This window comes from Centrocercus urophasianus, unplaced genomic scaffold, assembly GCF_019232065.1.
Source record: "Centrocercus urophasianus isolate 14NV4802_14NV808 unplaced genomic scaffold, USGS_Curo_1.0 seq_25, whole genome shotgun sequence".
Classification (NCBI taxonomy): domain Eukaryota; kingdom Metazoa; phylum Chordata; class Aves; order Galliformes; family Phasianidae; genus Centrocercus; species Centrocercus urophasianus.
In genome coordinates, this window is record NW_024884811.1 from 10,681,012 (window position 1) to 10,706,365 (window position 25,354).

The 25,354-nt window shown below is 35.1% G+C and overlaps 1 protein-coding gene across 5 annotated transcripts in view; it reads left to right on the forward strand.

Annotated features, from left to right (window-relative positions):
• ARL15 (ADP ribosylation factor like GTPase 15) overlaps positions 1-25,354 on the forward strand; it is a 222,276-nt gene that overhangs the window by 76,163 nt on the left and 120,759 nt on the right. For 3 of the 5 annotated variants that reach the window (XM_042825725.1, XM_042825727.1, XM_042825726.1), the window contains 3 exons: positions 6,723-6,867; positions 8,938-8,997; positions 15,470-15,678. In XM_042825725.1, coding sequence (XP_042681659.1) covers positions 6,723-6,867; positions 8,938-8,997; positions 15,470-15,678 — 414 coding nt within the window. Of the gene's footprint in view, positions 1-6,722; positions 6,868-8,937; positions 8,998-15,469; positions 15,679-15,765; positions 17,215-22,506; positions 23,187-25,354 lie in introns of those variants that run through there. The other 2 variants (XM_042825728.1, XM_042825729.1) reach the window with 2 other exon arrangements.

A 25,354-nucleotide genomic window follows, 5' to 3' on the forward strand; every position in this document is an offset into this window, starting at 1 on the left:
GAACCTGTGCATATATTCTACTGTTTTGTTGATTGCAGTGGGTTTCCATAGCAGTATGCTATTTTATTTTATGTAGGCTTTGACCTCGTACTCCAGTAGTGAGTATCTAAGCACATTCAGAATTTAATGTATGATTTTCTTTATGTTTTCTTCAAGGACATTATGAATGGAGTAAAGGATTATAAGTTGGTTTTGCTCTTCTTTTACTTAAAGGGAAGTGCCTAAGAGATTAATGTCCAAGAGGTGTATTTTGCATTTCAGACAAGAGGTTTAGTGCCTTTTTTTAGCATATAGTTTCAAGAAGGATTTCCATTGCCTTACAGTTTTTCTAGGGATATTACATTTTTGTAGTGCACAGACCTGACTGTATTTATAGAATTTTCCTTGTTCCTGATACCCAAAACTTTTGTATGAGACCATCGCCCCAGAGCTGTCCCTTTCACTGAAAGGTAAAGGTGAAGGATCCCCTACCTTCTGCCCAAATGTTGTACAAAGATACTGTCCTTAATCCTCATGCAATGAGGCGAGAAATATCTGCAAACTATTTTATCCTTAAGATAGTGAAGACTTATGTTTTCTCCAAATCCAAAAGTGGTTTTACATTTTGGAGAGAATTCAACCAACTGTGATTTTATTATCTTAACTTAAAGAAGCACTTTACCACGACCATTAAGTTTTTGAAATTATGTAGTGTGAATAGCAGTGTCACATCTGGCTTGTCAAAAGTCAGCCTTCTTTTTGACCATGTTTCCTGCAATATCCTCTATTCATAACAGCACTGTAAAATATATCAGAGAACAAATAGAACTGTGTCACTTGTGTGGTTTTGATTGTTAAGCCTGTGTCTTAAGTCTACTACAGCAGTAGGTGACTTAATATAAATGTTGAAAATTATTTGATATATGACCATTCCTTTCGAGAATCCAGAGGTAACTCTTTTGAAATACCAAGAAGGGTTTGATAACATTGAATAATTTCAAACAATTAACCCAATTTAATTTCTTTTCTTACTGGCTCCTCTGAAGAATATGTTGATATTTTAGGTTCTCTAACATTTCTGTAACATAGGTCATTACCAGAACTGTGTTTCTTTCATACAATTGCCTTACTTTTTTGATAATTTTTCCTGTTTTATGTTAGCTTGTCTTTATTACCATATACCTGTCTATATTTCTGTGACACAAGCTGGTATACAGTTGGTGTGTGCATTGAAGAGGAGGGATGTGTTGCAGTTCAACAAGTGGTCTCACCACACGTATGAAGATTATGAAGTTTATGAAGATTAGCTAGGCTAAACAAAGAGGATTACTTTCTTAGTAAGCTTTGAGCTAAGGTCTCTACTGGAGCCTGGATCTTTGTTCTGTGTTTTGATGGAGGATATCTGAGGATAGTGGCCTTTGTTTAATGAGGTTGTGGTCTTTCAAAGAAAGTATCTGATCAAGATTTTAATATTTCTGTCCTTAGTGAAGATCCCTTCAGGAGGGAAGCGATCATTGGTTACATGTCTTAAAACTGGTAGTTTTTTTCCTCTTCCCCTCAGTTTTCTGTAGTGGTTAGCACCACCTATACATCTGTTACGGCAACTGAAAAGCATGTACAGCTATAACTCACGTACTGAAATGCATAGATCCTACTGTATTATTTTAACATTGAAGTATTCATACAGTCAAAATGTCGTTTATTATATATCCTTTTTCCTTTTTTCCTAGCTGTGCATGACTTCACTCAGGTGCCTAGACTGTTTCATCATTTTCATTGGATTAGTCCATTGCTGTATCCAGTTGTTTTCTATATAAATTATTCTAATTCTCTACTTCTCAGCCATCAAACCCCACCTTTCACATTATCTCTTCAAGGTCTGAGATTCCTTTGTGATTGTGTGATCATGTACAGCATCAGAATTATTGGCCTGCCAACTTTAAACTTTTATTTCTTTTTAATAATCTCCTTGGTATTTTGTCAGCAACTTCAGGTAATTTCTGGATAGAAAGGTGTGCTGGATAATTGAAATTTCTTTAATGGTATCTTAATTGAAAAATGAAACATGAAGGGAGGCTATATTCACAACTAGTCAAGAGGAGGAGGAGGGGAGCAGAGCATAGTTATGGTTGAACTGTTCAGCTTCAATTCTGGATTTCAAGAGCTGCTTGAATTTGTTAGCATTGCTTGATTTGTTAGCATTGCTGTTGCTGTTGCCGTAATACAGGTTATTTTTGCATGAGTGTATGTGCGTTTAATCAGCTAAGCATGAAATCCCTTGCATTTGTTTATCTCTAATAGTAGCAACAAAAGAAACAGGAGATGAGTCCTGAACAAAGCAGAAATATTGGAGTATTTCACCTCAAAAAGGAGAGTGAAAGAAGTACAACGAATAGGTGAAGACAGACTCAATGGAGGAAGCAGTAATTCAGTGATGTTCCTTGCACAAAGCTTCAGTGTGTGAGCTGTGGGTTTGGCCACCCCTGCTACAGGTACCACGTTTAGTGATTTTCCTGGAAGAAACTTCTGTAGGCGTCTAAATGGCCACTGTCTAGGGTAGTCAGTTTATAGGCTCATCTTAAAACTGGAATAATCTGATTGGAATAGAAATCCCTAAGTAAGAGCAGGACTGGCTAACTCTCTTACCTCTTGCATTAAACATGCATGTGCATATCATGTACACCAACAAGTAAAACGGAAGTACAGTGGAGCTGAACATTTTCCTACCAACTGCAGTATGTAATTGTTGGAAAAAATAAGTGATTTTTTCCAATACTGGCTAAAAGCATAAATTTTCTCAAGGTATTGTAATTTTAGGGATTTGTTTGTTTGTTTTTGGGGCTTTTTGTTTTGTTTTGTTTTTAAAGAAAAAAAAAAAAAAAAACTTCTGCCTCTTTTAACTTGCTTCCTATCCAGTGGCTATATTTGCTGAAGAAATCAGACTTGTGTCCATATCTGACAAGTTTCAAAAGACCAGCTAGAATGTTAATACACATTTTTCTTAGCCGTTCGGCTTTTCTGAATGGAGAAGGGAGTACAATGGCATGCTAAATATTTTTGATATATTTCTCTTTCTGGGTTTCAGGTTTGGCTTGTTTGCACCTTATAGGCACTTTTTACATTTTAGACTTCACTATAATGCATCATGACATCTTAAATAATGGTTCAGTGCTCATCCATGCTTTGTAAAAAATCTCAGGATTATGTTCATAATCAAAAGTAGATTAATAAATGTAGTCTTATTTCTTCATATTATTAACTCTGAATTCACTGTGTGTTCTCTAGAGGAGAACTGGGATTGTTTGGTTTGGAGATGAGGCTCAGAGCAGACCTTATCACTCTCTTTTGACTACCTGGAAGGGAGTTGTAGCAAGGTGGGAGTTAGCCTCTTCTTCCAAGTAACAGTGATGAGAGGTAATGGCCTTAAGTATTGCCAGGGGAGGTTCAACTTGGATATTAGAAAAAACTGCTCAGAGTGGTGAGGTACTAGAACAGGCTGCTCAGGGAGGTGGTGGAGTGACTGTGCCCGGAGGTGTTCAAGAAATGTGTAGATGTGGCATTGAGGAATATGGTTAGTGGGCATGATGGGGATGGCTTGACAGTAGGACTAGTCTTTTCCAGCTTTAATGATTCTGTGATTCTAGATGTAGCTTCCAAAGTAGTGAGTCAGCTTAGTCTCTGAGTACTCTCTGGGTGTTTAAATAACCCTTGTTTGTCTGGGATTTTGTAACTGTTAAGTTGCTGAGAGAGCAGGAAGGCAATTATCATTCTGTCTGACTAGTGATGTTTTTGATGGTAGATTCTCCATTGAGTTTGTGAGGAGGAAGACTAACACAAGTTTATAAAATTTAAATATATTATTAAAAATGTCTCCTGAAACGTGCAGATATTAAGAGAATTGTAATACTTCTCATGCCAGCCAGTGTAAAGTAGTATATGCAGCAGCTTAAATTTCAACAGCTTTTTGAAGATAAACTATTTAATGTTCTTCTTTATACCAGGAAAAGAAAGATATTTGCAGAAGGAAATCATCCTTGCATAAGGACAAAGAGATAGGAGACATGAAAAGAGGATGTTTATATAAAAATATGAGAGTGGTCTGAAGCAAACAATTTTACTGACTTTGGAGTTGTGTGTGTGCTGACTCTCCTCTCAGGACCATTCATATCTGTCTATGCATACAGATAAAGGATGAGTGATTGGGTGGTGGGTCTGCATGTGCTGCCTAGGACACTCAAGATCACTTAGATTTTTGATCATATATTCAATCAACAGCAGCTAAAGACTTCGTAGGCTAACTCAGATTTTAGGAAATCAACACTTGAGATAGACTGAAGTTCACAAAAGCAGTTTGTGGAGCCCTTTTCACACACACAGCTTCTGTATGTATCCTACAGATGGCAATAATTTGGCAGAACTGCAGATAATTAATGTTTTCAGGGCTGTAAGATTTGTGTCTAGTTACACAAGAACTGTCACCGAATCTAGACAATGAGAAGCATGGATTTTCATCAACTAACTTATTCATTTGTTTTTAATGTGATATCAAGAAGTTCTTGCAAACATGCCATCTTTATGGGGACAGATTGAATACCCTTTAAAGACTGGGTACAAAGGGCCTGACACGGGCTCAAGAGCTCTGGACAGCTTCAAAGAATTTTATGTGGCCTTCAGCCTGATATCTTAAGTGGAAACGCAGTTTGAAGGAGCTTATGCTGTGCAATAAACTCAGTTGGTGTTTTTCACAAGTACCAGAGTATCGTATTTGCTATGATTTTCTAGAGTTCATAGGGTAAGCATGGATTGACGTCAGTGAGTAAAGCTGGAAGACATGTTTATCTAAAACACATATAAGAGCTATCCTTCTTGAAAAACATCTGGCAGAGTCAAATTTTAAGAGGCAAAGTTTTTATTTTTAAACTATTGCCTTTGTTCAACTTAATTACTACAATAAATGTGTTTTCTCCTAAAATGTGTCTTTCACTTTTTTATATAGTGCTGAAGGAATTTAAATGTTCTTGAATTTATCCTCTTTTTTTTTTTTTTTTAACAAAGGAAAATTATTTTGGCATGGTAATGATGTAGAGCGAGAAGACTTTGGGATGTGGCATTTTTTAATTGTTTCTAATACCTGTTTTGCGGGACTCATCTCTGTGCAAGCCTAGACTAGAATAAATATTTATCAAGACAGTATTATTGCAAGGTATTCTGTCTTCAGATAATCTCCTGCTCAGTTTTGTGTATCAGCACATGAGCTCAGTCTCGGACGTGTTTAAAGTAACTGGGAGCTGCACGTCAAGAATCCTCTCAAAATAATCTTAAGTCATACTGGTGGTACCCATATGGTTACAACACAGGTATAGTAATTTAACACTATGTAGAAGAAATCCAGTAAAACTTCTGTAGCTATAGTGAACTATCTTTCTGTAATCATTTTCTCATTCAGTGTCCTGCTTAGGGACACAGAACCAGCAGTTTGCCTCATTGTTTTATTAATATCTCTTCAGTTTCTTGGAGTACCTGGTAGTCATGAATGAAAGAGGAGAGGCATGCATGAAGGCAAATACTAGAATGTTTTCCTGAAGACTGGGTTTCTTTATTCAGTGCTGTGATTGGCTAGTCTTTAAGATGGAAAAAACTACTTAAGTCTCATAATGATCTGCACCCCCAGGGTAGAAGCGGAGACTTCTGTTGCTGGAGGTTCAAAAACTAAAACTATGTAAAGACAGAACATGCAGGAGAGAGAAGTGAATGTACAGACCAGTTTTCTAGTACTTATTATAGCAAGAGTAATCCTAGATGAAGGCAACAGATACTGGGGAAAGAGAATGTATATATATATATATTTATATATATGTGTAGAGGGATTATATCTTGGACCTTAAATCTAAAATTGCTAGCCTTCCCAGAATTGTATGATTTTATGTTTTTGTGTAGTTTTCCATGTAGCATCTAAAGGGTCTAATTAGCCGTGCTAAGGACTTGAAGGATCTGTTGGATTGTCTAGCCTATTCTGGCAGTGCTAATTAAGAGACATTGGCAGAGCCACAGGGTAAGCATTGTGTTAGTGATTTGTATTCTTTGTTGTGATTAATTCATACTTTTCTAGGAAATAGTGAGAAATCTACATTTTTACAGCCAGAGCTATGTCCAACAAAATACATTTCTTTCAAGTTGTACTCTTTAACGTTTGAAATTGTAGAGTAGGAAAAATGCTGTCCGCCTTCTATGCACAAAGCAAGGCTAGGAAGGAAATCAGTTGAGCAGAGCTCCCAGATTCTTTCCTCTGACAACAGAGAAAACCTGTCCAGAAGCTGTTCAGTAGCTGCTTTGGTGTTTACACCAGGTATTGCATTTAGAAGTAGAGTTTTCTGCCAGTTTTGCTTTCAGAAGGAAACTCATGAATACTGAACTGCAGAGTTGTGTAGGGCGTATGCCTACGTCACTGCACAAACTCTGTTGACTGTCTTCGAGAAATATAAGTCACTTTCCTTACTCCAGCTCCATGAGTTTCATGTGAGTAATTAACAGGTGTATTTGTTCTATTGTAAAACTGCTCTAGATTTCAATTGAGCTGATCTCTGTTAACTACTGATATTGGCAAAATAGAAAGTTTGAATAATACTTCTTTTTTGTCCAGCACCTTTCAATTTTAAACATGATTTTAAAAATCTTGTTAAAGAAATAATTGCAAAAAAAGTAACCTCTTCTTTTCGTGTTCTGTTTTTTTTTTTTCCTGGCAGTGTTTTAGAGCACTTTGCTGCAAAGGACCACCACCGCCACGACCTGAGTATGATTTGGTTTGCATAGGCCTCACTGGTTCTGGCAAAACAAGTCTTCTGTCACAGCTTTGCAGTGAAAGCCCGGAAAATATAGTGTCTACCACAGGTAGGATGCTGTCTTCATTCCATGATGTGCTCAGGGTGTTGTCCAAAGGTAACTTTTGAAACGAATAGCACTGGCAGTAGGGAGCCTCTGCAGAGTTATCTTGCTTCTGAAGGTATTTAATAGATTGCTTTGAAGCTTACACAACTTGTTCAGTGTTTGGCTGTGTACTGGGGCATATCCATGAAAACATAAAATTTAGAATATGTCAAAAGTCAGAACAGACACTGTGATGTAATTAAACTTTATGAAATGGGCAACAGCAATTTACTATAGGCAGACATCTTAAAAGGTTTCTTTCTTCTCTTTATACTTGGCTTTTAAGCAGTCTTGTTATACAATCAGAGAAGGAGGTCATGATACAAACTGGAATGGGGTAACGAAGCACTGACAATTACATCGTATTTAACTTCTTATACTCTTTGGTATATACTAACAACCCAAAGACTAATGTAATGGAAATTATTTTTGCTTCTGTTCTCTTAGATCATTAGAATGACTTATTTATATAGCAAAAAAGCTAGAAACAGGTTATAAAAAAGGTATTCTAAAGATAAAAAGAAACAGGTACAACAACAGCTAAAAGGTATTTTAACTAAAAAAAAAATATTGACTAAGTATACGTATATAGATGTACCAGAAGGACTGATGGCTGTTCTGAGCAAAAAAGCCCAGACAAAAACAACTAAAACAACAAAAAAACTATCAAAATTTCAGAGTAAGAAAAAAAAAACCTGACTCTGCAGAGTTCACAAAGAGGACAGTTTGAGCCATAAGAGATGGAAAAAAACTGTCTGTGTGGCTGCAGCAGTTTAAGCTTGAGCTGCTGAGGGAAGAAGATGTGAGTAACTGGTGTGTATAGTTTATTTGGCTTTATACTGTAGCTGTGCTTCACAGACTTGAATTCTATATCATTGTCCCTCATCTGCCCTGTTTTTCAGTGTCTTTGCTTAACTTACAAGAACAAAAGGTTAATCAATAAAATGAAAAGTGAACTAAAGTAGACAAGAGAAAATACAATTTTTTCTGTGATGCACAGTCATCCCATTGCCTTCATAGTGGTGGTGTTAGTAATGCTAAGAACATCTTACAGTCCATTGTGGTCAATGTTCAATTCAAATGCTTAGAAGGAAGTTGCTGATCAATTTAGTCATTTTTTCCCTTCAACTTCATCTTAAGAGCTCACCCGAAATTAAAAATTTAACATTTTTGACCGTGAAAGAAATAGTAACAGCAGTCTTAACAGCTGTATAGATCTGTCAAAGGAAATAATGAAAATATGATTCACTTAAAAATTAAATTTCTTTAATCTTCTAGATATCTGCAACAAATTACTATCATATATTTAGACAATGTGAGCAATGAAAATAGACTCTGTAGAAAACTAGGTAGCGTCCAAACTATTGAACTTCAAGGTTTTATCTATACGTACCATACTTTTGCTATATAAGAAAATATTGAGAATCAGTGAATACAGTGTGACTGCTTCTCCACATGGTTTTCAAATGGCCTGTGATTTTGCTTTTCTTATCAATGCCATTCAGATCCATTCCAGTTTTTACTTTTCGAGGAAGAGTTTAGGATTTATTTTGAGACAACAAGCTACTTCGAAATTATTTTGTACATTTTCTTACAGTAGTACTTAGAATTCAGGAATATCTTAGTTATCTGATTGGGGAGAACAAATTCCTTGTTTCTTTTAACTAATAAACCTGGATTGACTCACTTTTGTAAATGTGTTTACTTACTTGTATGGTTGTATGCAGGTATGTAATTATGTTGAAATTGTTTGTGCCAGATGGAAATGAATTCAACTTCTGTCTGTACATTATGCTGAAAGAACAGATATATTTTTTCCTACATAGACTATTATTATTATTATATATACTTACATATCTGTATGCTTCTCTATATGTATGTAACACTAGACTCTTGCATAAATTACAAGCAATATGCTTGGATTGCTATAAGCCTTGTATGTTCCCTTTCTCTCAGGTTTAACTGTCAGTTAGAAGAAAGCATATATATATGTATTTTTCCAACAAATAACTTAGTCTCTTTTCTTTTTTTTAGGATTTAGCATAAAAGCAGTGCCATTCCAGAATGCCATCTTGAATGTAAAAGAACTTGGAGGTATAGCATTTATTCACTTGATTATAAAAAATTACAGTGTCCAAATCTCATCATATTATGTGTAAAGAAATGTTTTTGCATAATGGTAAGATGTTATGACTCCAAAGAGGTCCAAGGAGGTTCCATGGAGCTCTGATGCAAGATAAATTTATGCTTGCAGAATAGGAGACCTGCAAATTTGAGTAGCATCAGAAGATGTACTGGTAGCAACTGGTTCTGCAGTTTGAATGTTAGCCAGAGTGGAAGGTTAACTACGAGAGGTTATTCCAGCATACCATAAACAAGAATAGAGGAGGACAGGGAAAGGTTACTCTAGCAGTAAACAGGGGTGGGAAATCCACTAAGGGAATTAGAAACATTGGATAGGCTGTTAACCCTGGAGTATACAGCCAATGAGGATATGGAAGGAAATTTTGCGCAGGGAAGTAGAAAATACGAACTGCTGTGTCTGTCTGATCTGGCATACCTTTTCTCAAGGTTGCCTTTTATTGCAAAAGTATGAAATAAATTGTGATTCATAGCAAATTCTGTTTGAGCCTGGAATATTGAGTACGAGCGATTCTCGTAATATCAAACTGCTATTTGTATAACATTTTCCACCACAGCAGATAACAATGAGAAAGACTGATCAGAAAGTGTTACGGAAGGGAAGCCCCTGTTTTTGTTCTTATTCCTGCTTTTGCATTCAGTTGCTAAGAAGTTGTTATCTGAGTTCTTTTGAGGGTCTTGTCCAGGCATTTGGAGGAAGGTGGGGATGCTTCTTTTTAACAATTAACCGCTTTTATTCAAGGGTGTTCATGTTATTCAAAGGTGAAATTCTGTATAGTTTGGTTTTATATATTCTATTTTAGAATTATCTTTTAGGTTTATGTAACTGAAAACTGAAAGGTTCAGATGACTTCGTACAGCAAAGTAGTAACAGCCAATATTTAAAGAACTAACAGCAAAAGTCATACTATTTAAGGTTCTTCAAGGCAGCCAAGCAGCCTATGTGAAACAGATGCTGACTGTGTAGTATTCTTTTCATTTGGCTGGAACAGGATCCTTCTTTGAGGCTGAAGATGTTAATAGTTTCTAGTGTCCTGCTTGCCTGCTGGAATTGGCCAGGTTTTGTTTCTTCATTTCTGTAGGGGTTGTAAAGTTTAATGCCAAATGTAGAGAACACTTTTTTTTTTTTTTGTTCTACTCTAATTATCTCTTCATTGGGCTTTAGGATTAGGGACATGGAACAAAGTTTGTTGTGCTCTTGTGTAGATCAATATATATTTGCCCACCAGCCCATATATATGTATATGATGTGTGTGTGTATATACACATATATAATAAATACATATTACATTTTGAGGTATATGAAATTAGAATATTAAAGAAAAGTAAAACAAAACCAATGCTGTTTCTGCTTTTGTTTTTACTGTTCTTATTTTTAAGCCAGACTGCCTTTCTACTGGAAATCAGAAATTTTATCAAATTCCACACATATAAAAAAAATTACATAAAACGTATATTCTATATAAGAATGTAACTTTCAAATCAAGTGTATTACTTGAAAAGGAGCTCTTGCTTTATTTACTGATTGAGCCGAACTTCCCATTCTCTAAGTCTCTATTTTAGTATACAAATAATCCCTTCTTGCTCTCTCTCTGTGAAGTCAAAAGAGAACTTCTTTCTTCCAAAAACTTTGTCCATAAAATGTCTGTAGTTTGGATTACTGTGCCCCAGATGTTGTGTGCCCTAAACCACATTTTTTCAGATTGTACTCTTTCCAGGGTAACTTGAAACATCTCTTTATGTTACACAACTTAGCTGAATAAAGGTAAAGAAAAAAATAACAGATTTGATGATTTCCTGTTATGGTTCAACAGTCTTTGTTGGTAGCTGTAGGTGAAATTGTGTGTGAAGAGCACAAACAAGAGTAAGGACAGATTACAAAAACAAGGCAGATACAAACATTGTTTGGAAGCTTCTGTTTTCTTCTAACTCTGGAAAAAGTTGGGGATATGGAATGCTGGAGTTTATTCTCAAGATAGATAATAAAGGTGTATAGGCAATACAAAGCTTTTTCTTTGACTCTAAGAAGTGTTTTTCCAATCTGGAGACCAAGTACCATCATTTATTCAGTATGTTTATACAGTCATTCACTGTTGAAATGCTGTCAAAACAGAATGCAATGTCATGGCATCTGCATGATGTGTATACTTAGGCCAAAGTCAAGATTACAGGCCCATTCTGGAAGCCACCTAATAATTTACAGTTGTTTTTTTGGAATAAGTCTATTTTATAATTTAGCTTGCTATCTTGTAAACGCAAGCTTAGAAACTACTGTGAAATGCCAACTGCTGAGCCCGGTCAAATTTAAATGAGTGATTTTGGATGTGAACAGCTCTTTTTTCTTCTTCCCAAGTTTATAAATACTAACAACATGTTTGAGGATTTAGTAACTTTCTCTGTTTTATGTACTAAAATATATTGCCATGTATTTGTGTTAAGTTTTTTTAATCTACTTAAAGGCCTTTTTCGTAAACATAGAAAATCAACGTGTTGTGTAATCATCTTTTAAATTCCATTTAAGTGTTAGCTGCTCAGCAAAAACAAAATGCTTAATATCAAGGATGCTTGGATTTCCATGAAATTGAGCAAGACCAGCATAAGAGAACTGTCCTCCCCACTGCTGTTCCTCCTTAAGTTTCGTGACTATAGTAATAAATTCGCACTGTTAAACTGTTAATTGTTTAGGTGAGAGCTCAAGAACCAGTAATTTTAAACATGACTGGTTAAACAAAGCATGTGTATTTTGTCCTAATTTGGAAGTAACAAGCGAAAGAAGAGAAAGTAGGAAGGGGAAGTCATGCTGTGTGCAAACCAAGTTGAATGGGAAGCACAAGCTCCTGGAGAAGATGGCAATGGCTGTCAGGTCCTATCTGCCTTGAGAAAAAATGAAATAGGGTGGGGAAAATGACAGTGACCCATTAAATAGAATTTAGTATTTAAATAGGTATGGGCAAACCACAATCCTACCTTGTCCTTTGAAGAAAAAGCGTAGGACTGAACACTCTTGTAACAACATAGCCTACTAGGGGAGCTAAAATTTCATCTGTTTAGTCATCAGAAAACTGATACTGCAAATAAATGCCAGCCTCAGTCATGCTCACTGGGACATATTTGAACAAAACAGTAAAATTTCTTTGCTGTATTAGAGTAAAAGGCAGTTGACACCTTTACAAAATCTGGTAATGGAGTGCATGTTCAGCCAACTGCATGTGACGTATCTGCATCTAACAGTTTACGGAGCATATTAGCAAGTGACATTTTTACATGACCCTGATGAGCTGTCCAAACTATGAGTCTCGTAGAGGTATTCGTATTCTGAAAGCATTAAAGACGTATCTGTTTGCTATCAGTCATACATGGCCCTCAGTTCAAATAGTGCCAAAGCCCAGAATCACTCAAATAGTTTCCTCCTTTCATATATAACAGAGATCATTACACTTGTTTGCTGATCTTGTTGACTCCTGAGGAAATTTAGACAGACAGTGAGCAGTAGTGATCTTTTCAATGTTTAGAGGAAATGTTCTTTTTACAATTAGCTCTTTGCAGTGTGAATACACAGTCTATCTCCTGTCTTACTTGAAGCAAATAGGAGTTATGCAAGCACTGCTTATCCTCTTATACATATCTTTGATAAGGAAAAAATCAAAATTTTCTAATTTCAGTGTATGCAGTGTGGGGTTTAGTTTTTGTTGAATAGAATTTTTGTGAAAAGTCAAAACTTCTTGGTGTGCTAAAAAGGCTCTTTCTCCTAATGAACATGAAACTACTTTCTTCAGGCTGAACTGATGGGGTGAAGCATGGCATTATAGCTTATCATCATTAACTGTTCCTACACTTTATAAGCAACTCTCATTTCCAAAAGAAGTTTTGATTTTTCGATTCAAGCCAGAAATAGCTTTGAACCTTTCAAAGCCTAGAGCTGATTCAAACTTTTGTGAGCTAGTCAGCTGAAGGGCTAGACAGACAGAAATAACACAGCTGTAGTAGACTTACTGCATTCGCTATATGCCTGCTGATGTTAAGTACTGTGGAGATAGATGCATAAAGAGCTTTCCGTTGGAGATTATGAGTGCTGTAGCTGAAGGTGACTCAGCAAAGATGAGGGTGCATCTAAGCCATGCTGGGAGCTGGTAGTGGTATTCAGCCTGGCAAGCTGCTTTGCTGTTTCTGCAATCTGAGCTGCTATAGCTTCTCCAACAGAGTTAGAGGGAGGATAGAGATGGAATAATAGGAAGAGAGGAAAGCACTCAATGATTCTCTCTCCTAGAGGACTTGCTGTGTTTGTGTTTCCAGAGAAAGAGGAAAAAAAAAAAGAGTTTCAGAACAGCTGTCAGACATAAAATCCACCATGGCACCGCCTACTACGAACTATTAAAACTTCAGTTCTAGAGTTGAATAAATACTAACACATATTGTATGGCATGTATTTTCTTACTGTCCTTATCAAATAATCTCTAAAATCTAATAACTAGAGCCAGAGATTTTTATTTTAAATTGCATGCTTTATTTTAAGATGGCAGTATAATATACATAATATATATGCCTAAGTGATCAAACAGACTTTTCACAGACAAGTATAAATATGTTTTTAAAACTTACAACTGCTTGAAACCTGTATGTTGTCTTAATGTTTCTAAATACCTGGATAGCTGGAGATTCAAAGTTTGAGATGGCACTTGTGGTTGCTAAGAGAGGAAAACTGAAAACTTGACTTTCATAGAAATCTCACCAGGAAAATCTGGGAGGCAGAGAAAAGATGAGAGATGGTTTCCAGGAACTTCAATTTAATAGAAGCTTTCATGCACAGGCTCATCTACCTTGAAGTAAGGTCTCTTTGACATTTGTTGTTCTATTGCTGGAGACTTGCTGAAAGTTTGACAGCTAACAAATCTGACATCTTTGAATTCCTTTCAGTGACATTTTTTTGTGATGCTGTGTTCTGTTCTTCTGAAAGTACTGAAAATAAGGGAAATAAAATAGCTTCATACCACTATGAATGAAGCACGGAATGTTCCCTATAGGAAAAAGTTTATTAGCCACCTAAATTGTGCTGAGTACAAAATAAAGAGACTGGGACTGGATGCTTGAGGTTCCAGTGTCTTGAATACAGAGAAGGGTGTAACTCTGTGCAGTGAGAATTGAATAGTCTGTGTTGGATACTTAAAGGACATGGTGTGAATTCCTTCTTAAATACTAGTCTTCACCTTTTACTAGCTCTTTTCAATTGTACAGTGCATAAATTAAATGAATATTTTAAGTATCACAGCAGTGTTTTACTAATTATTTTACATTATCTTGTCATTTTGTGACTACATGTTGATCAGAACATCTGTGATAGTTGTTTTATTTCACTGGAAAAGAAAGTTTTCTTATCAGCACTTGGTATCTTTGTCAACACTGAAGTTCACTTTTTCCTATCCCTACGTAAGATTTGAGGTGTATGTAAAGGATACCTTCAGCACATCTCCACAAATCACTGTCTTGCAAACATGTCAAGTTTTCTTCTAGAGTATTGCTGCCACTGTTCACTTTTTAATGCTAGACCCCATGAGTCTAGTGCCAGATTCAGACATTCAAAGAGTAGCCTGTGTCCAAATTTAATTTAGATAGTTTGACAGCTGTCAAATATCCTTTTTTCCTACCTTAACATTGCAACATATGCTGTTCTCCAGGGTACACAAAAACTTTCTAGATATAACCTTATTGCTTTGCTTCTGTTGAGTTGACGGAGTGCTGCTGAACTGTGCCCTAAGACTTACTGTCACACATAAGCCTGTAGTCATTCACCATGCATACTGTGGGGCTGGCTTTTCCAGAATCTGCTGTGTGGTTGACAGAGCAAAATAGTTGAAATGAATACCTTTGAAAATTACCACCTTATCTTATCACTTGCTATTCAACTCACTAGTGTATTACCATTCTTATCATTTTACATGTAATTGTAATTTTAATAGGCTTTCCTGACACCTTTTTTCCTTGATTACAAGGTATTTGGAAGTTTGGAGGTGTGAAATAAAAGACTTTGCGTACTTAATATTGAATAACTGACATGAAGGAAATTACAATTTACAGCTGTGGGGCTACGATAGAAATAATGAGCAAAGGCCATCTTGTTCATGTGTTAATATTGGGATATTTCAGTGAAAAAGTACAGGACTAGCCTAGATTAGGTGGGAATAGTGTAGCAGTTCTACCAGTCAGGGCCTTGAGTCACTTTCTTTCCTTATTTAAATGATGTTAGTTTTTGTGTGTGTGCCAGATTTATGGGTGCTTTTTTCCTTTTTGTTTTTTCATTGATGTATATTTATGATAAAAAAAATTAGTAGATTGCTTTGGTTGTTACAAATAGAAGGGTTATTTTCAATTACAAGTTTTAAAGATGTTCCATTATATTTGCTCTAATTAGTTACTGTTGTTTTGAAAGGTGCTGACAATATCAGGAAATACTGGAGTCGTTACTACCAAGGATCCCAAGGAGTAATATTTGTATTAGACAGTGCCTCCTCTGAAGACGATCTAGAAACTGCGAGGAATGAACTACATTCAGCTCTCCAGCACCCACAGTTATGTACTTTGCCATTTTTAATACTGGCCAATCATCAGGACAAACCAGCAGCTCGCTCTGTACAAGAGGTACGTTATTGTGACATTATCTTGACTATTTATATTTACTGTCTGCACACTGCTGATCCATTGTTATTTATTATCCTGACATCCTAGTTAAGGACTGGCTTCAGTCATCCTTCATTGTAAGTACACTGAACAAGAACAGTCCCTGACCCTAAGAACTTGTTCCAATGCATTATCAACAAGAAATTCTTGGATACAAACAGAATTCTCCTGCATTTTCTCCATGATTTGCTTGAGGGTAAAAAGATGTTTTTAACTACTCTTATCAAAAGATGCTAGGACAGTGTTTTATGGGTTTTTTGTTGTTTCTTCTGCTTGTTTTTTATTTTATTTGCTATTGGTTTTAGTCTATCCCATTACTCCATTCTTTGAAATTGCTTAAACTAATAGGTTGTTTGCTGTTGTGAGGAGCCTTTTCCATAAAAGCTTTTTTCCTTAACTTTTACATGCTGGTGTGAGAGCGCAGTTGCAGTTCTTTTTCTGAAGTTCTTAACCTGTTCTGATTTTCTTCTTCTTAAATAATATCTTTATCTTGTATTCACTGCTTGGTAAGTCATATGTTTTTTTCTATTCAGTGTACCATTTGCCCTTAAGTTTCTGAAAAAAATCTTCATTGATACTTTCCAGTGAAGTCATTTGTCTTAGAGGAAATGCAGAAAGTATTTATTCATAACAAGAGACTCTATTTCCGAAGTTATAAGAAGAAATTAAAATTCAGTTTTGTCATTCTGTTTGTAAATGTCATTTAAAGGACTCTTCACATTAAAGATTGTATGTGAAATCTTGCTTGTTCTTTGAGTCATGTTTTTCACACAGCAAAATCAAGACTCTTTCAGCACCTTAATTTGTTGCTGATTGTTATTCTAAATTCTGCTGTCACAGATGTGCTTCTTTGTCCAAAGCATTACCCTTATAAAGAATACTGATTGCATTAATTGCACAACTTAATCTTATGTAGGTTAACTGTTGGTACGCTACATTTGTGTATGCTTTCTCTCCTGCATTATTGGCATTATGTCTCTTTTGCCAAAATAGAATAGAAAGTTTGTGCTAAAAGGGAGAAATGTAAATGGGATTGAGATATAGTGAGATTTTTAGTACAAGAGGAAGAAAATAAGTGCAAGTTAAACTGTAGAATTTTGTATTAAATTGTTGATCCTTTAATCCAAGAATCTATGTTTAAAAAAGAAAAAGGATATGGATTTAGTATATAAAGTTACTCAAATGAAGTTAAGCTCAAATGATACAGGGATTGAAACCTCAAGTTCTACGTCTCATTCATCCAAAAATAGATTTAGGAAATGACAATTAATGTTTGGAGTGAATGATCGTAATACACAAATTTATTTTCTTCTAGTTTAATGTTCAAGGTAAAAGTAAAGCATTTTTTCTTAATCCTTTCTAGTCCAATGACAATACCCTGAGACATGCCTTCATTTAAATCATGTTTAATTTAATTTATCCAAATCTCCCCAAAGCGTTATGATTTTATTTTTTAACAGAGCAGTGCAGTTATGATTTCCATCAACAGACATTTCTTTTTTATTATTTAAGTATTTTCAAGCATTTCTTGTATGATTATTGATCTTATTTGAGAAACGTTTATTCTCTGGATTCATGTGAGTAGTGAATACAAGGGAGGAACCACTGTCTTTCTGCCAAGTGACATGTGCCAGTTAGTTTGCAATTTATAGACGAAACTTTTCATTTTGCACTTGAGCCTAGGTGAACAAACAGACTTTTCAGCATATAATAAATCCTTCATGTACTTAGAATAAACATATCTTCTTGTTTATCCTCATTTACTCTCATTCCCTCCTCATCCCTCTCTGTCGTTACCAATTGGACATCTCAGTAGAGGAATAGATTTTTATATTCTCTCTGTAGCATTTAAATATATTTCTATTGTGTATATGGTGTATATTCATAGCAAACAAATCTTGATTACTACTTTGAGTCATTCTGGAATGCTGAATACAGTAATTCTAGTAAATGTGCACAACTAATGCATAGGTTCAGAAAAAAAAATATTGTATCAAGATGTCAGTGTATGTCTTTGAAATTCTTTACTTAAGAATAATAAGGAAAAAAAAAAAAAAAGAAGAGTATTTTGATGAACTGAGGGAGACTGTCACACAATTATTCCTGGTATTTTGTCCCTGAAAAAATGATGTCATGTGCTTGCTTGAATGCAAAGCAGGAGCCTTACTCAGTTTTGCAGATGTTGAATTAGAAATTTCTAGCTTTCTTAAAGGTGTGCTTTTTGCTGTGCTTTTGTTCTTATTAGTGAGGTGGGGCATGAATGAAAATAAAATAATGTATAATTGTATGACTATTTCTTGTTTCCAAAAGAGCATTTTTAAAGATTTAACAATCTCTTGAGCATTGAGAATTTTCTTGGTCTTTTTTTGCAGAACTGACTTCATTATATTTAGATATTGTCTTGATATTTCTTGTGTCATAAAATAAATGAATCGCAATTGAAATTTAAAAGAAGCAAGTATTTTTTTAGACAACAATTTACCTTTCTTTAATGGATACGAAAGGATCCCTTGGAGTATAATTAAAGAAAATGTCTGAGTTGAGTGGTGTGTAATAGGAATTGTAGAAAAATATTTATCTGTAACAAAAAATCCCTCACAAAACTGAACAAGTGCCAAGCAGTTTCTGCAACAGATGTTAGTTATATTTATTGTTGAGAAGTACAGTTGCTTTAGCTTTTCAGCTAAATTTTGTGTTTCATGTGTTTCACTCCATGCAGGAGATAGGTAGATAAAGTACTTCAGAAGGTGTATGCCATAAGAATTAAAAAGTATCATCAATAGCTCAGTTCAAAACTACAGTAATTATTTAGAAAAAATATCCAGTCAGCTTGTAGGTGAATCTAATTGATTTTGCAGACATCATTGGAGAATATACTTCATATTATATTCTCCATATCAGAAAAAGTTACAGGAGAAGCTAAGCTGAAATACTAATCAGTAAATGTAATCCTGTTTGTCTGTATTCAGTTCCTGGTTAGCTACTTTTAGTTTATTTTTTTGTTTGTTTGTTTTTTGTTTTTCCAATCAAAATCATAGATCAGTTAAAGATCATCTAGTTTCAGCCCTGCTACCACAGAGATATCTTCCACTAGAGAGAAAATAAACACCCCCCCAAAAAAAAGCATTTGGCATTTTGTTCTAAAAACTGTAAATAAAGAAGTTACTTTGATTCTATGATTCTGTGATTTAAATATGGAGCCTTTACATCATGTCATCTCAAATTTTGTGGTGTTTATTCCATATTTATTCCACTTTTTCATATCAAAGATATTTATAAGTTGTTTTGATGGTGTGACAGTAGCACACAATGAAATCTTTTTAAATAGCTGCTAAGTGATTTCAAGTGAGTGTTGTTGAAATAAAGACTGTGCATGTCAATTGGAACACAAAAGTCGGGCAACTGTATTTGAGTCAACAGATATGTTGTAAAATAGCCTCATTATTAAAATTACAATAATAAAGAGTTAGTCATTTGGAAATTGCTTCTTAATGTTGTTTTGGAGCCCTTCTGAATTAGGAAATATAAAGAAATAAGTTTCTCACCAGAAGAGAGGGTAGTGTGAAGGTGTCTAAGCAGGTTTATGGTGAGAAGACCATTGTAAATTGCGTTGCAAGTGAATAAAAGCACTGCTCTGACGATAAACTTTTTTTTTATTTTAAATTTTGGAACCTGTGATACTCTGTTTATAATGCTAGGAGCTGGGTTTTTCAGTATATTCCTATGAACCAGTATGCAAACTACAAGTCGCTTCCAAAGTCAGAACAATGTTTAGAAGTGACAAGGAGGATGAACTGAAGGCTGTCAGTAGCCACTGTACTTAAGAGGCAAACAGCCATGTGAATCTTCTGAGGACGTATAGAAGCCATGTCAAGGTAGTGAAGGTTGAAGCATGAAGCATTACCAGTTCAGTGGTGAAGCAGCTACATTACGTGTTGGGGCGCTGGTTTTGGGGAGCTTGTGATTTTTTATATTTAAGGCTGTTTTCATGACTGCACATGTAAAGGCACCCATAGAGTGTAGCTTTTGTTGAGTTTTCTTTTAGTTATCCAATTGTGCAGGCAATAGATAAGTTTCTTTCATACTTAAAAGTTGTTGACACTAGTTTCAGGGGAAATCATTGAAGGTATTTTCTAGATCCCCTTTTTTTAGTAATGCTAGGACTTTTAAATGTAGACTGAAAATGTAGGACTTTACATATAGAGAATCACAGTCATGAGCCAAAACTCTTCTCAATCTATTTTAAGATTGTTATCTTTCTAAATATCATTTTCAGGAAAAAAGAAATGCATAAAGATATTACGTAGTGAGCCACTTGCAAGTGCTTTTTATCTCTTGCAAACAAGGTCTTACTTTAAATCTGTAATTTAGTTTGTCATACTCCAGAGAAAAGTCTTTCTCAATTTTCTCTTTTTCTTCATCAGAGCATGATTAAAAATGTCTTTGACTTACGAACAGTGTTTTCAGAGCAAAATTTCTTCATTATATGGATTGTGGTGTTTTTATCTATTTGGGAGTAATTTAGGCGTTTGGGTTTTGAGTTGTGAATGCTGTCCAATGTCATTTTCTGCTAAGAGAAAATTGGAGGGTGACTCTTCTTGCTAAAAGAACCACCTTAGTGAAGTAGGGACCAGAATCTATTACACTGCAATTTTCCTCTCCCTTGTTTGGAAATTATTGTGTAAATAAATATCTTCTACTTCTCTTAATGTCTTAAAGCTAAATAATTGTTGAATGAGAACATCCAGCTTTGATAAGATCGATGGGGGTTCATTCTCATGAGGGAGAGATGGAGATCTGTCAAAACTGCTCTTTCTGGTCTTAATGCTTTATGATCCAAGCTAGCTGCACAATAGGCTTAATTCGAAGATTCAATTGTTTCTTTTTATTTTGCATGACAGAAATCGTTCTTCATGCTAATTTGCCATAGTTTCTGTCTTGTATTTTCTGCTACTTAAGCAAAAATAGATTGCTTGGTAAACCTTTCAACTTACTGATGTGTGGATATTATTATATGTGTCATTACTAACAATCTGAAAATGGCATTGTGCAGTACAGTGTTAAGAGGTTAAGCTTCAGAGAGCATGCAGTATCTCTGTGCCCTCCAGCAGCAGGTAATGCAAAAACTTAGCCTTAAGCCAAGAATGAAAATGGAAGTACTGGCTGCAGTCAGCCCTTTTCTTGCCCTGCTTAAACCTTGTGAAATAGTTCACCTAGATAAATTCTTAAACACCAGCTGTTGCAAATCTGTGTACTTAATGACAGGGATGTCTACAGCAAAGTTAAATTGGGGGCAGATTTTTGGTTCGTCAAGAAACAATTTGTGAAGTAATTTATCTTCAAATTACTGCAGCAAATAGCCAAAATATGGATTCCTACCCTGTTTTGAGATCATAGTGACCTTAACGACCTTAATATTTGCAATCCCTTCACAGCAAATACTACTCCTCGTCCAAGGTGTATCCCCTGATATTTAAAGATTGTTTTGGAACTGGACTCTGCTATTTTGAGTATTGGCTGCTTCCTTCACAACTGTGGCCTATGTGAGAACTGTGGAGTTATTTGTCAGACTTCAGTTGTGAGCACATTTGCAGGAGAGAAGGATTATTAAACTGACGTTTAAGAAATATTAGTTTTGCCATGTTTAGAAGAATGCTGAAATGATTGTTATATACACATCTCTTAGGAAATCCCTTTCTGATTGAAGAACTTCTTCAGAGCTGCTGGAGGATTTAGATATTAAAAGATCCTAAAATAGAGTAATATAAATAAAATATAATGCAATTAAAAAGAAAATAATCTACAGCAAGTGAAATAATCTGTAAGTAGAGTCCTAGTTGGATGTGAATAGAAAAACAATTTCATAGTGTTACAAGTCTGCATCCAATGCATATATTTAAAAGGTCCTTCAGTGTTGCATTGTTAGAATAATTATACTAATAGCAAATTGGATAGTAAATATTTACTGCTGCAAAATACAAAAGTGACCTTTTAAACAAATTTAAATTAAAAATTTCAAATTTGGAATAAGCTGTGTTTGTTACCTTTGAGTCACTGTCATGAGAGGAAAGAAGAAAGTAAGAAATTGTAAGGAATTGTGGCCACATGATGAACTAGTTTGGGCATAAAACTTACTGTTCTTCTTCCTTCTGGTCCTCTTTCTGGACAAAATCAGATCACAAGGCATTTGGATGAGTGTAGAAGCACAGGTAAGGAGCAGGACAAAGGTGAGAATGAATGGGAGCATTCCTGGAAGTGGTACTGTTGCAGAAAAATAGTGTGTAATTTTAACTATAACTCAGCACATATAAACTCAGTGAGAGTTTGACCTTTCCCCCTACTGGCTATCTTGTCTGACTTCTTTGCTTACTCTGCTAGAGTGAATGAACCTCAGTGATAGAAGGTTACCCAGGAAATTCTAGGAAATCATTTTTCCCTGTTCCTTAGTGAAGGGTTTGAAGTGTGTAAGTACTTCTAATGTGGCTGAGAAAAATGTAGGACAAAAGCATTTATTTTCACTATGGACCTAGAAAAATGAACTTTCTTTTAAATCTTTCTTGCCAGGACAAAATAAAACATAATTCAAAGGGAAGAAATTTTACTTGCAAAACTAAAAATTGAATGAAACTAGAGCATGGCATAGTCTGGTCTGTACAGGAAGAAAAGCAGTGGTTATAGAAACGTTCAAATGCTTTCAGATATAAAAAACTGTGTTCATTTTTTAATAAATATTTTTAATAAATATTGTATATTTATGAATGCTTATGTGGTATGCATTAAAAACTACAGGAGCAGAGGAGAACTGGCTTCTGAAACACTTCTTGTTTGGTCAAAAGTTGCTGAGCTTTAGTCAACAATTACTGAATGAAAACCTGAAGCCCCATGGATACAAATCTGACCACATGATACTTCTGGGCCTTTAAGTCTATGAAACTACTCTTCAGAGGAGTTCCTGATTTCTCAGAAATTTAATTATTACTTGAGACATTTTGAATGAACAAAAGAAGATGCATTTGCTTCAGAATAAATGACAATTTTTTAATAAAGCTAGTGGCTATACAAATGCTTTCCAAATAGAACTCTATAATTTTTATAAAAATAAAAATAAAAATAAAAAATGTATCCTGATCAGATGAAAAAGATGGGAAAGTATTTAGTAATGCATTGGGTCAAGTTTATGAAGAATCTGTGATTGTATAAGTGGTTTAGGATGTATTTTCCTTTCGGACATTCTTCTTGCAATTTTAGTGGAATGAATTTTTGAGCACTAGAATGTGAGCTGCTGCTTCTGAAAAGATGATTTTTTTTAAAAATGCAAAAGTAACAATGCCTTTTTAGTGCTGAAATGATGATTCTTCTATTCACCAATGTAAGAGTCTGGCTGATCACTTTGCATAAACTTTTCTGTATTATTTGTATTTGGTGCTCATTGTAGTAGAAATTAATAAATAAAATGATGTTGATTATGATCACATAATTATCATTGTATTCGAGTGGGAATGCACTCTATGATATGAATTTTCTCACTGCATTCCATAGGAATTAGGTACTTGTACTTCATGGAAGTTCATGAAGAGCATTGTTTATGGTCATTTCAGAAAGGAGGCTGAGGAATAGCTGAATAGAGAAAATCTATCCATTTCATATTCACATAGATAGTTAAAATTGGAATTTAGTTCATGCTTGAAAAAAAAAAAGTATCTGCAGTGTGAGGCAACATAGGTTAAGATTGTTCATAACTGCCAACAGTTAAAAAGTGCTTGTGGAGATAATATAAACAAAAGATTTCTTAAACTTGCTTCATGCAAAAGGTGATCAGAGTTCAGTTTGGTTATGGGACTCTTTAGCTGCCTTTTAACACTCAGCATTTCTGAAGGTCATGGAATCAGTGAATGACTTGTCTTGGAAGAGCATCTAATTCTAAACCTGTGCCATATTCACTAGACCAGGTTGCCCAAGATTCCATTCAATCTGGCCTTGAATGTCTCCAGGGATGGGGCATCCACAGCTTCTCCAGGCAGCCTGTTTCACTGAATAAAGAATTCACTAACAGGAGTGGGATGTGAGAGAAACTGGGTGTCATGGAAGCTGAAATCAAAGATTGTTGTCTGGTTGTAAGCTTGAGTGTTGTGGCTTTTGAAAATGGAATAATACAGGGATAAATGGTAGCAGGAGAGCAGAAATGGATCAGTGACAAAACTTGTACACTTCCCTCCCTGCCATTCCCCCAGACTTATGGGGCAGTAACATAAAAGAGTAGAGAGCAATCTAGGGATGAGGCAGAAAAGAATAATGGAAGGGAGTTCAGCTCGTTTGGAAGTGATGAAGTTTCCCAATGATCAAGGAGGCTGAGAATGGAGTTTTTGCTTTTCATTCAAGGCTTTCTTCTGCAGTTATGTATGTTTAGAACAGCGTTCATTATTTCTTCAGAATCTATCTAATGCATAATGGTATTTCTCTCAAAAAGAGGAAACTGTTCTACCATCCCCTTATTTCAGTGGTTCAACAATTTTGAATTAGTACAGAAAATTACTACTGAGAGGTCATCCAAACAAATTAGAAAACATTAAAAAACATACTCGATGGAATTATTTTTGCTTGAAAACCTGTTAGTGTATTTCGATTTGAAAAGAACATTCTTTTTTTTTCCCCCTGCTTTGTAGGAAAATAGAGTGCTAACAGTGCATGGAATGGTCCATGGCAGTGCATTAACTTCTTAATGTCTTTGCTTTTCTAGTGTGTTCTGTTGTCTTTGTTCAAATTCTGCTCAGATACAAAGTGGCAAGGATCAGAAATTGTCTTCAAACTGAAACCTCAGTGTACGAATTTGCAGATCTTTTTAAAAGTGCAGTTGGAGTTCCTTGTTCAGGTATTAATGTGAGCTGTAAGGCATCTAGGAAACTTTAAAAATCATTGATTTAGTCACTGAGCTTTTCTTGTGAAGGCCATTACCTCAGTGTTACTCAGTGATAGTTCCAAAAACTTGTGTGTGCACAGAACTTTTATAGGCAGACCTCTCTGAGTAATTTCATCTATTCCGTGTATCCAAATTCATCGCTTGTGGTGAAATTGTTATTTTGTTGGAAGAAAAGCTTTTTGGCTTTGTACTTTTCTGTGTTTTTGTTAGCTATCTTTTGGTAATTCCTATATCTTTTCAAAGAAGGAGCACAGTCTATAAAATCATGCTGCACATTTCTCAAGTATTGCACGTGCCTGCACGCACCTCTGTCATACTAGAAGAGTTCAAACTACGTAACTGGTTGACTGCTTTTTCTGTTGATGTACTAGCTAATTCATTTCTCATGAATTTCAGAGTGCGTAATGGATTTAAACTGAAATCAGAACTGAAATTCAAAAACTGCAATTAAAATCATTTTCAGTTGCAATTTTTGAATAATTAAATATTTATGTAATGGAGAGAAAATCCCTATGATTTTCAACAATTATTTCTTTTGCTAATCTTATTAAGACAATTTTGGCTTTCCTTGAAATTGCAGTCCTAACACTCAGAAGTAATCTTATTTTTAGGAAAACTTGAAAAAAGTATTCCATTTTAAAGCAAAAATGGAATGTTGTTAAGGGGGGGGGGGGAAATTATAAAATAATTGTATTATGTTTTTTTATTAAGAAGGGGTTG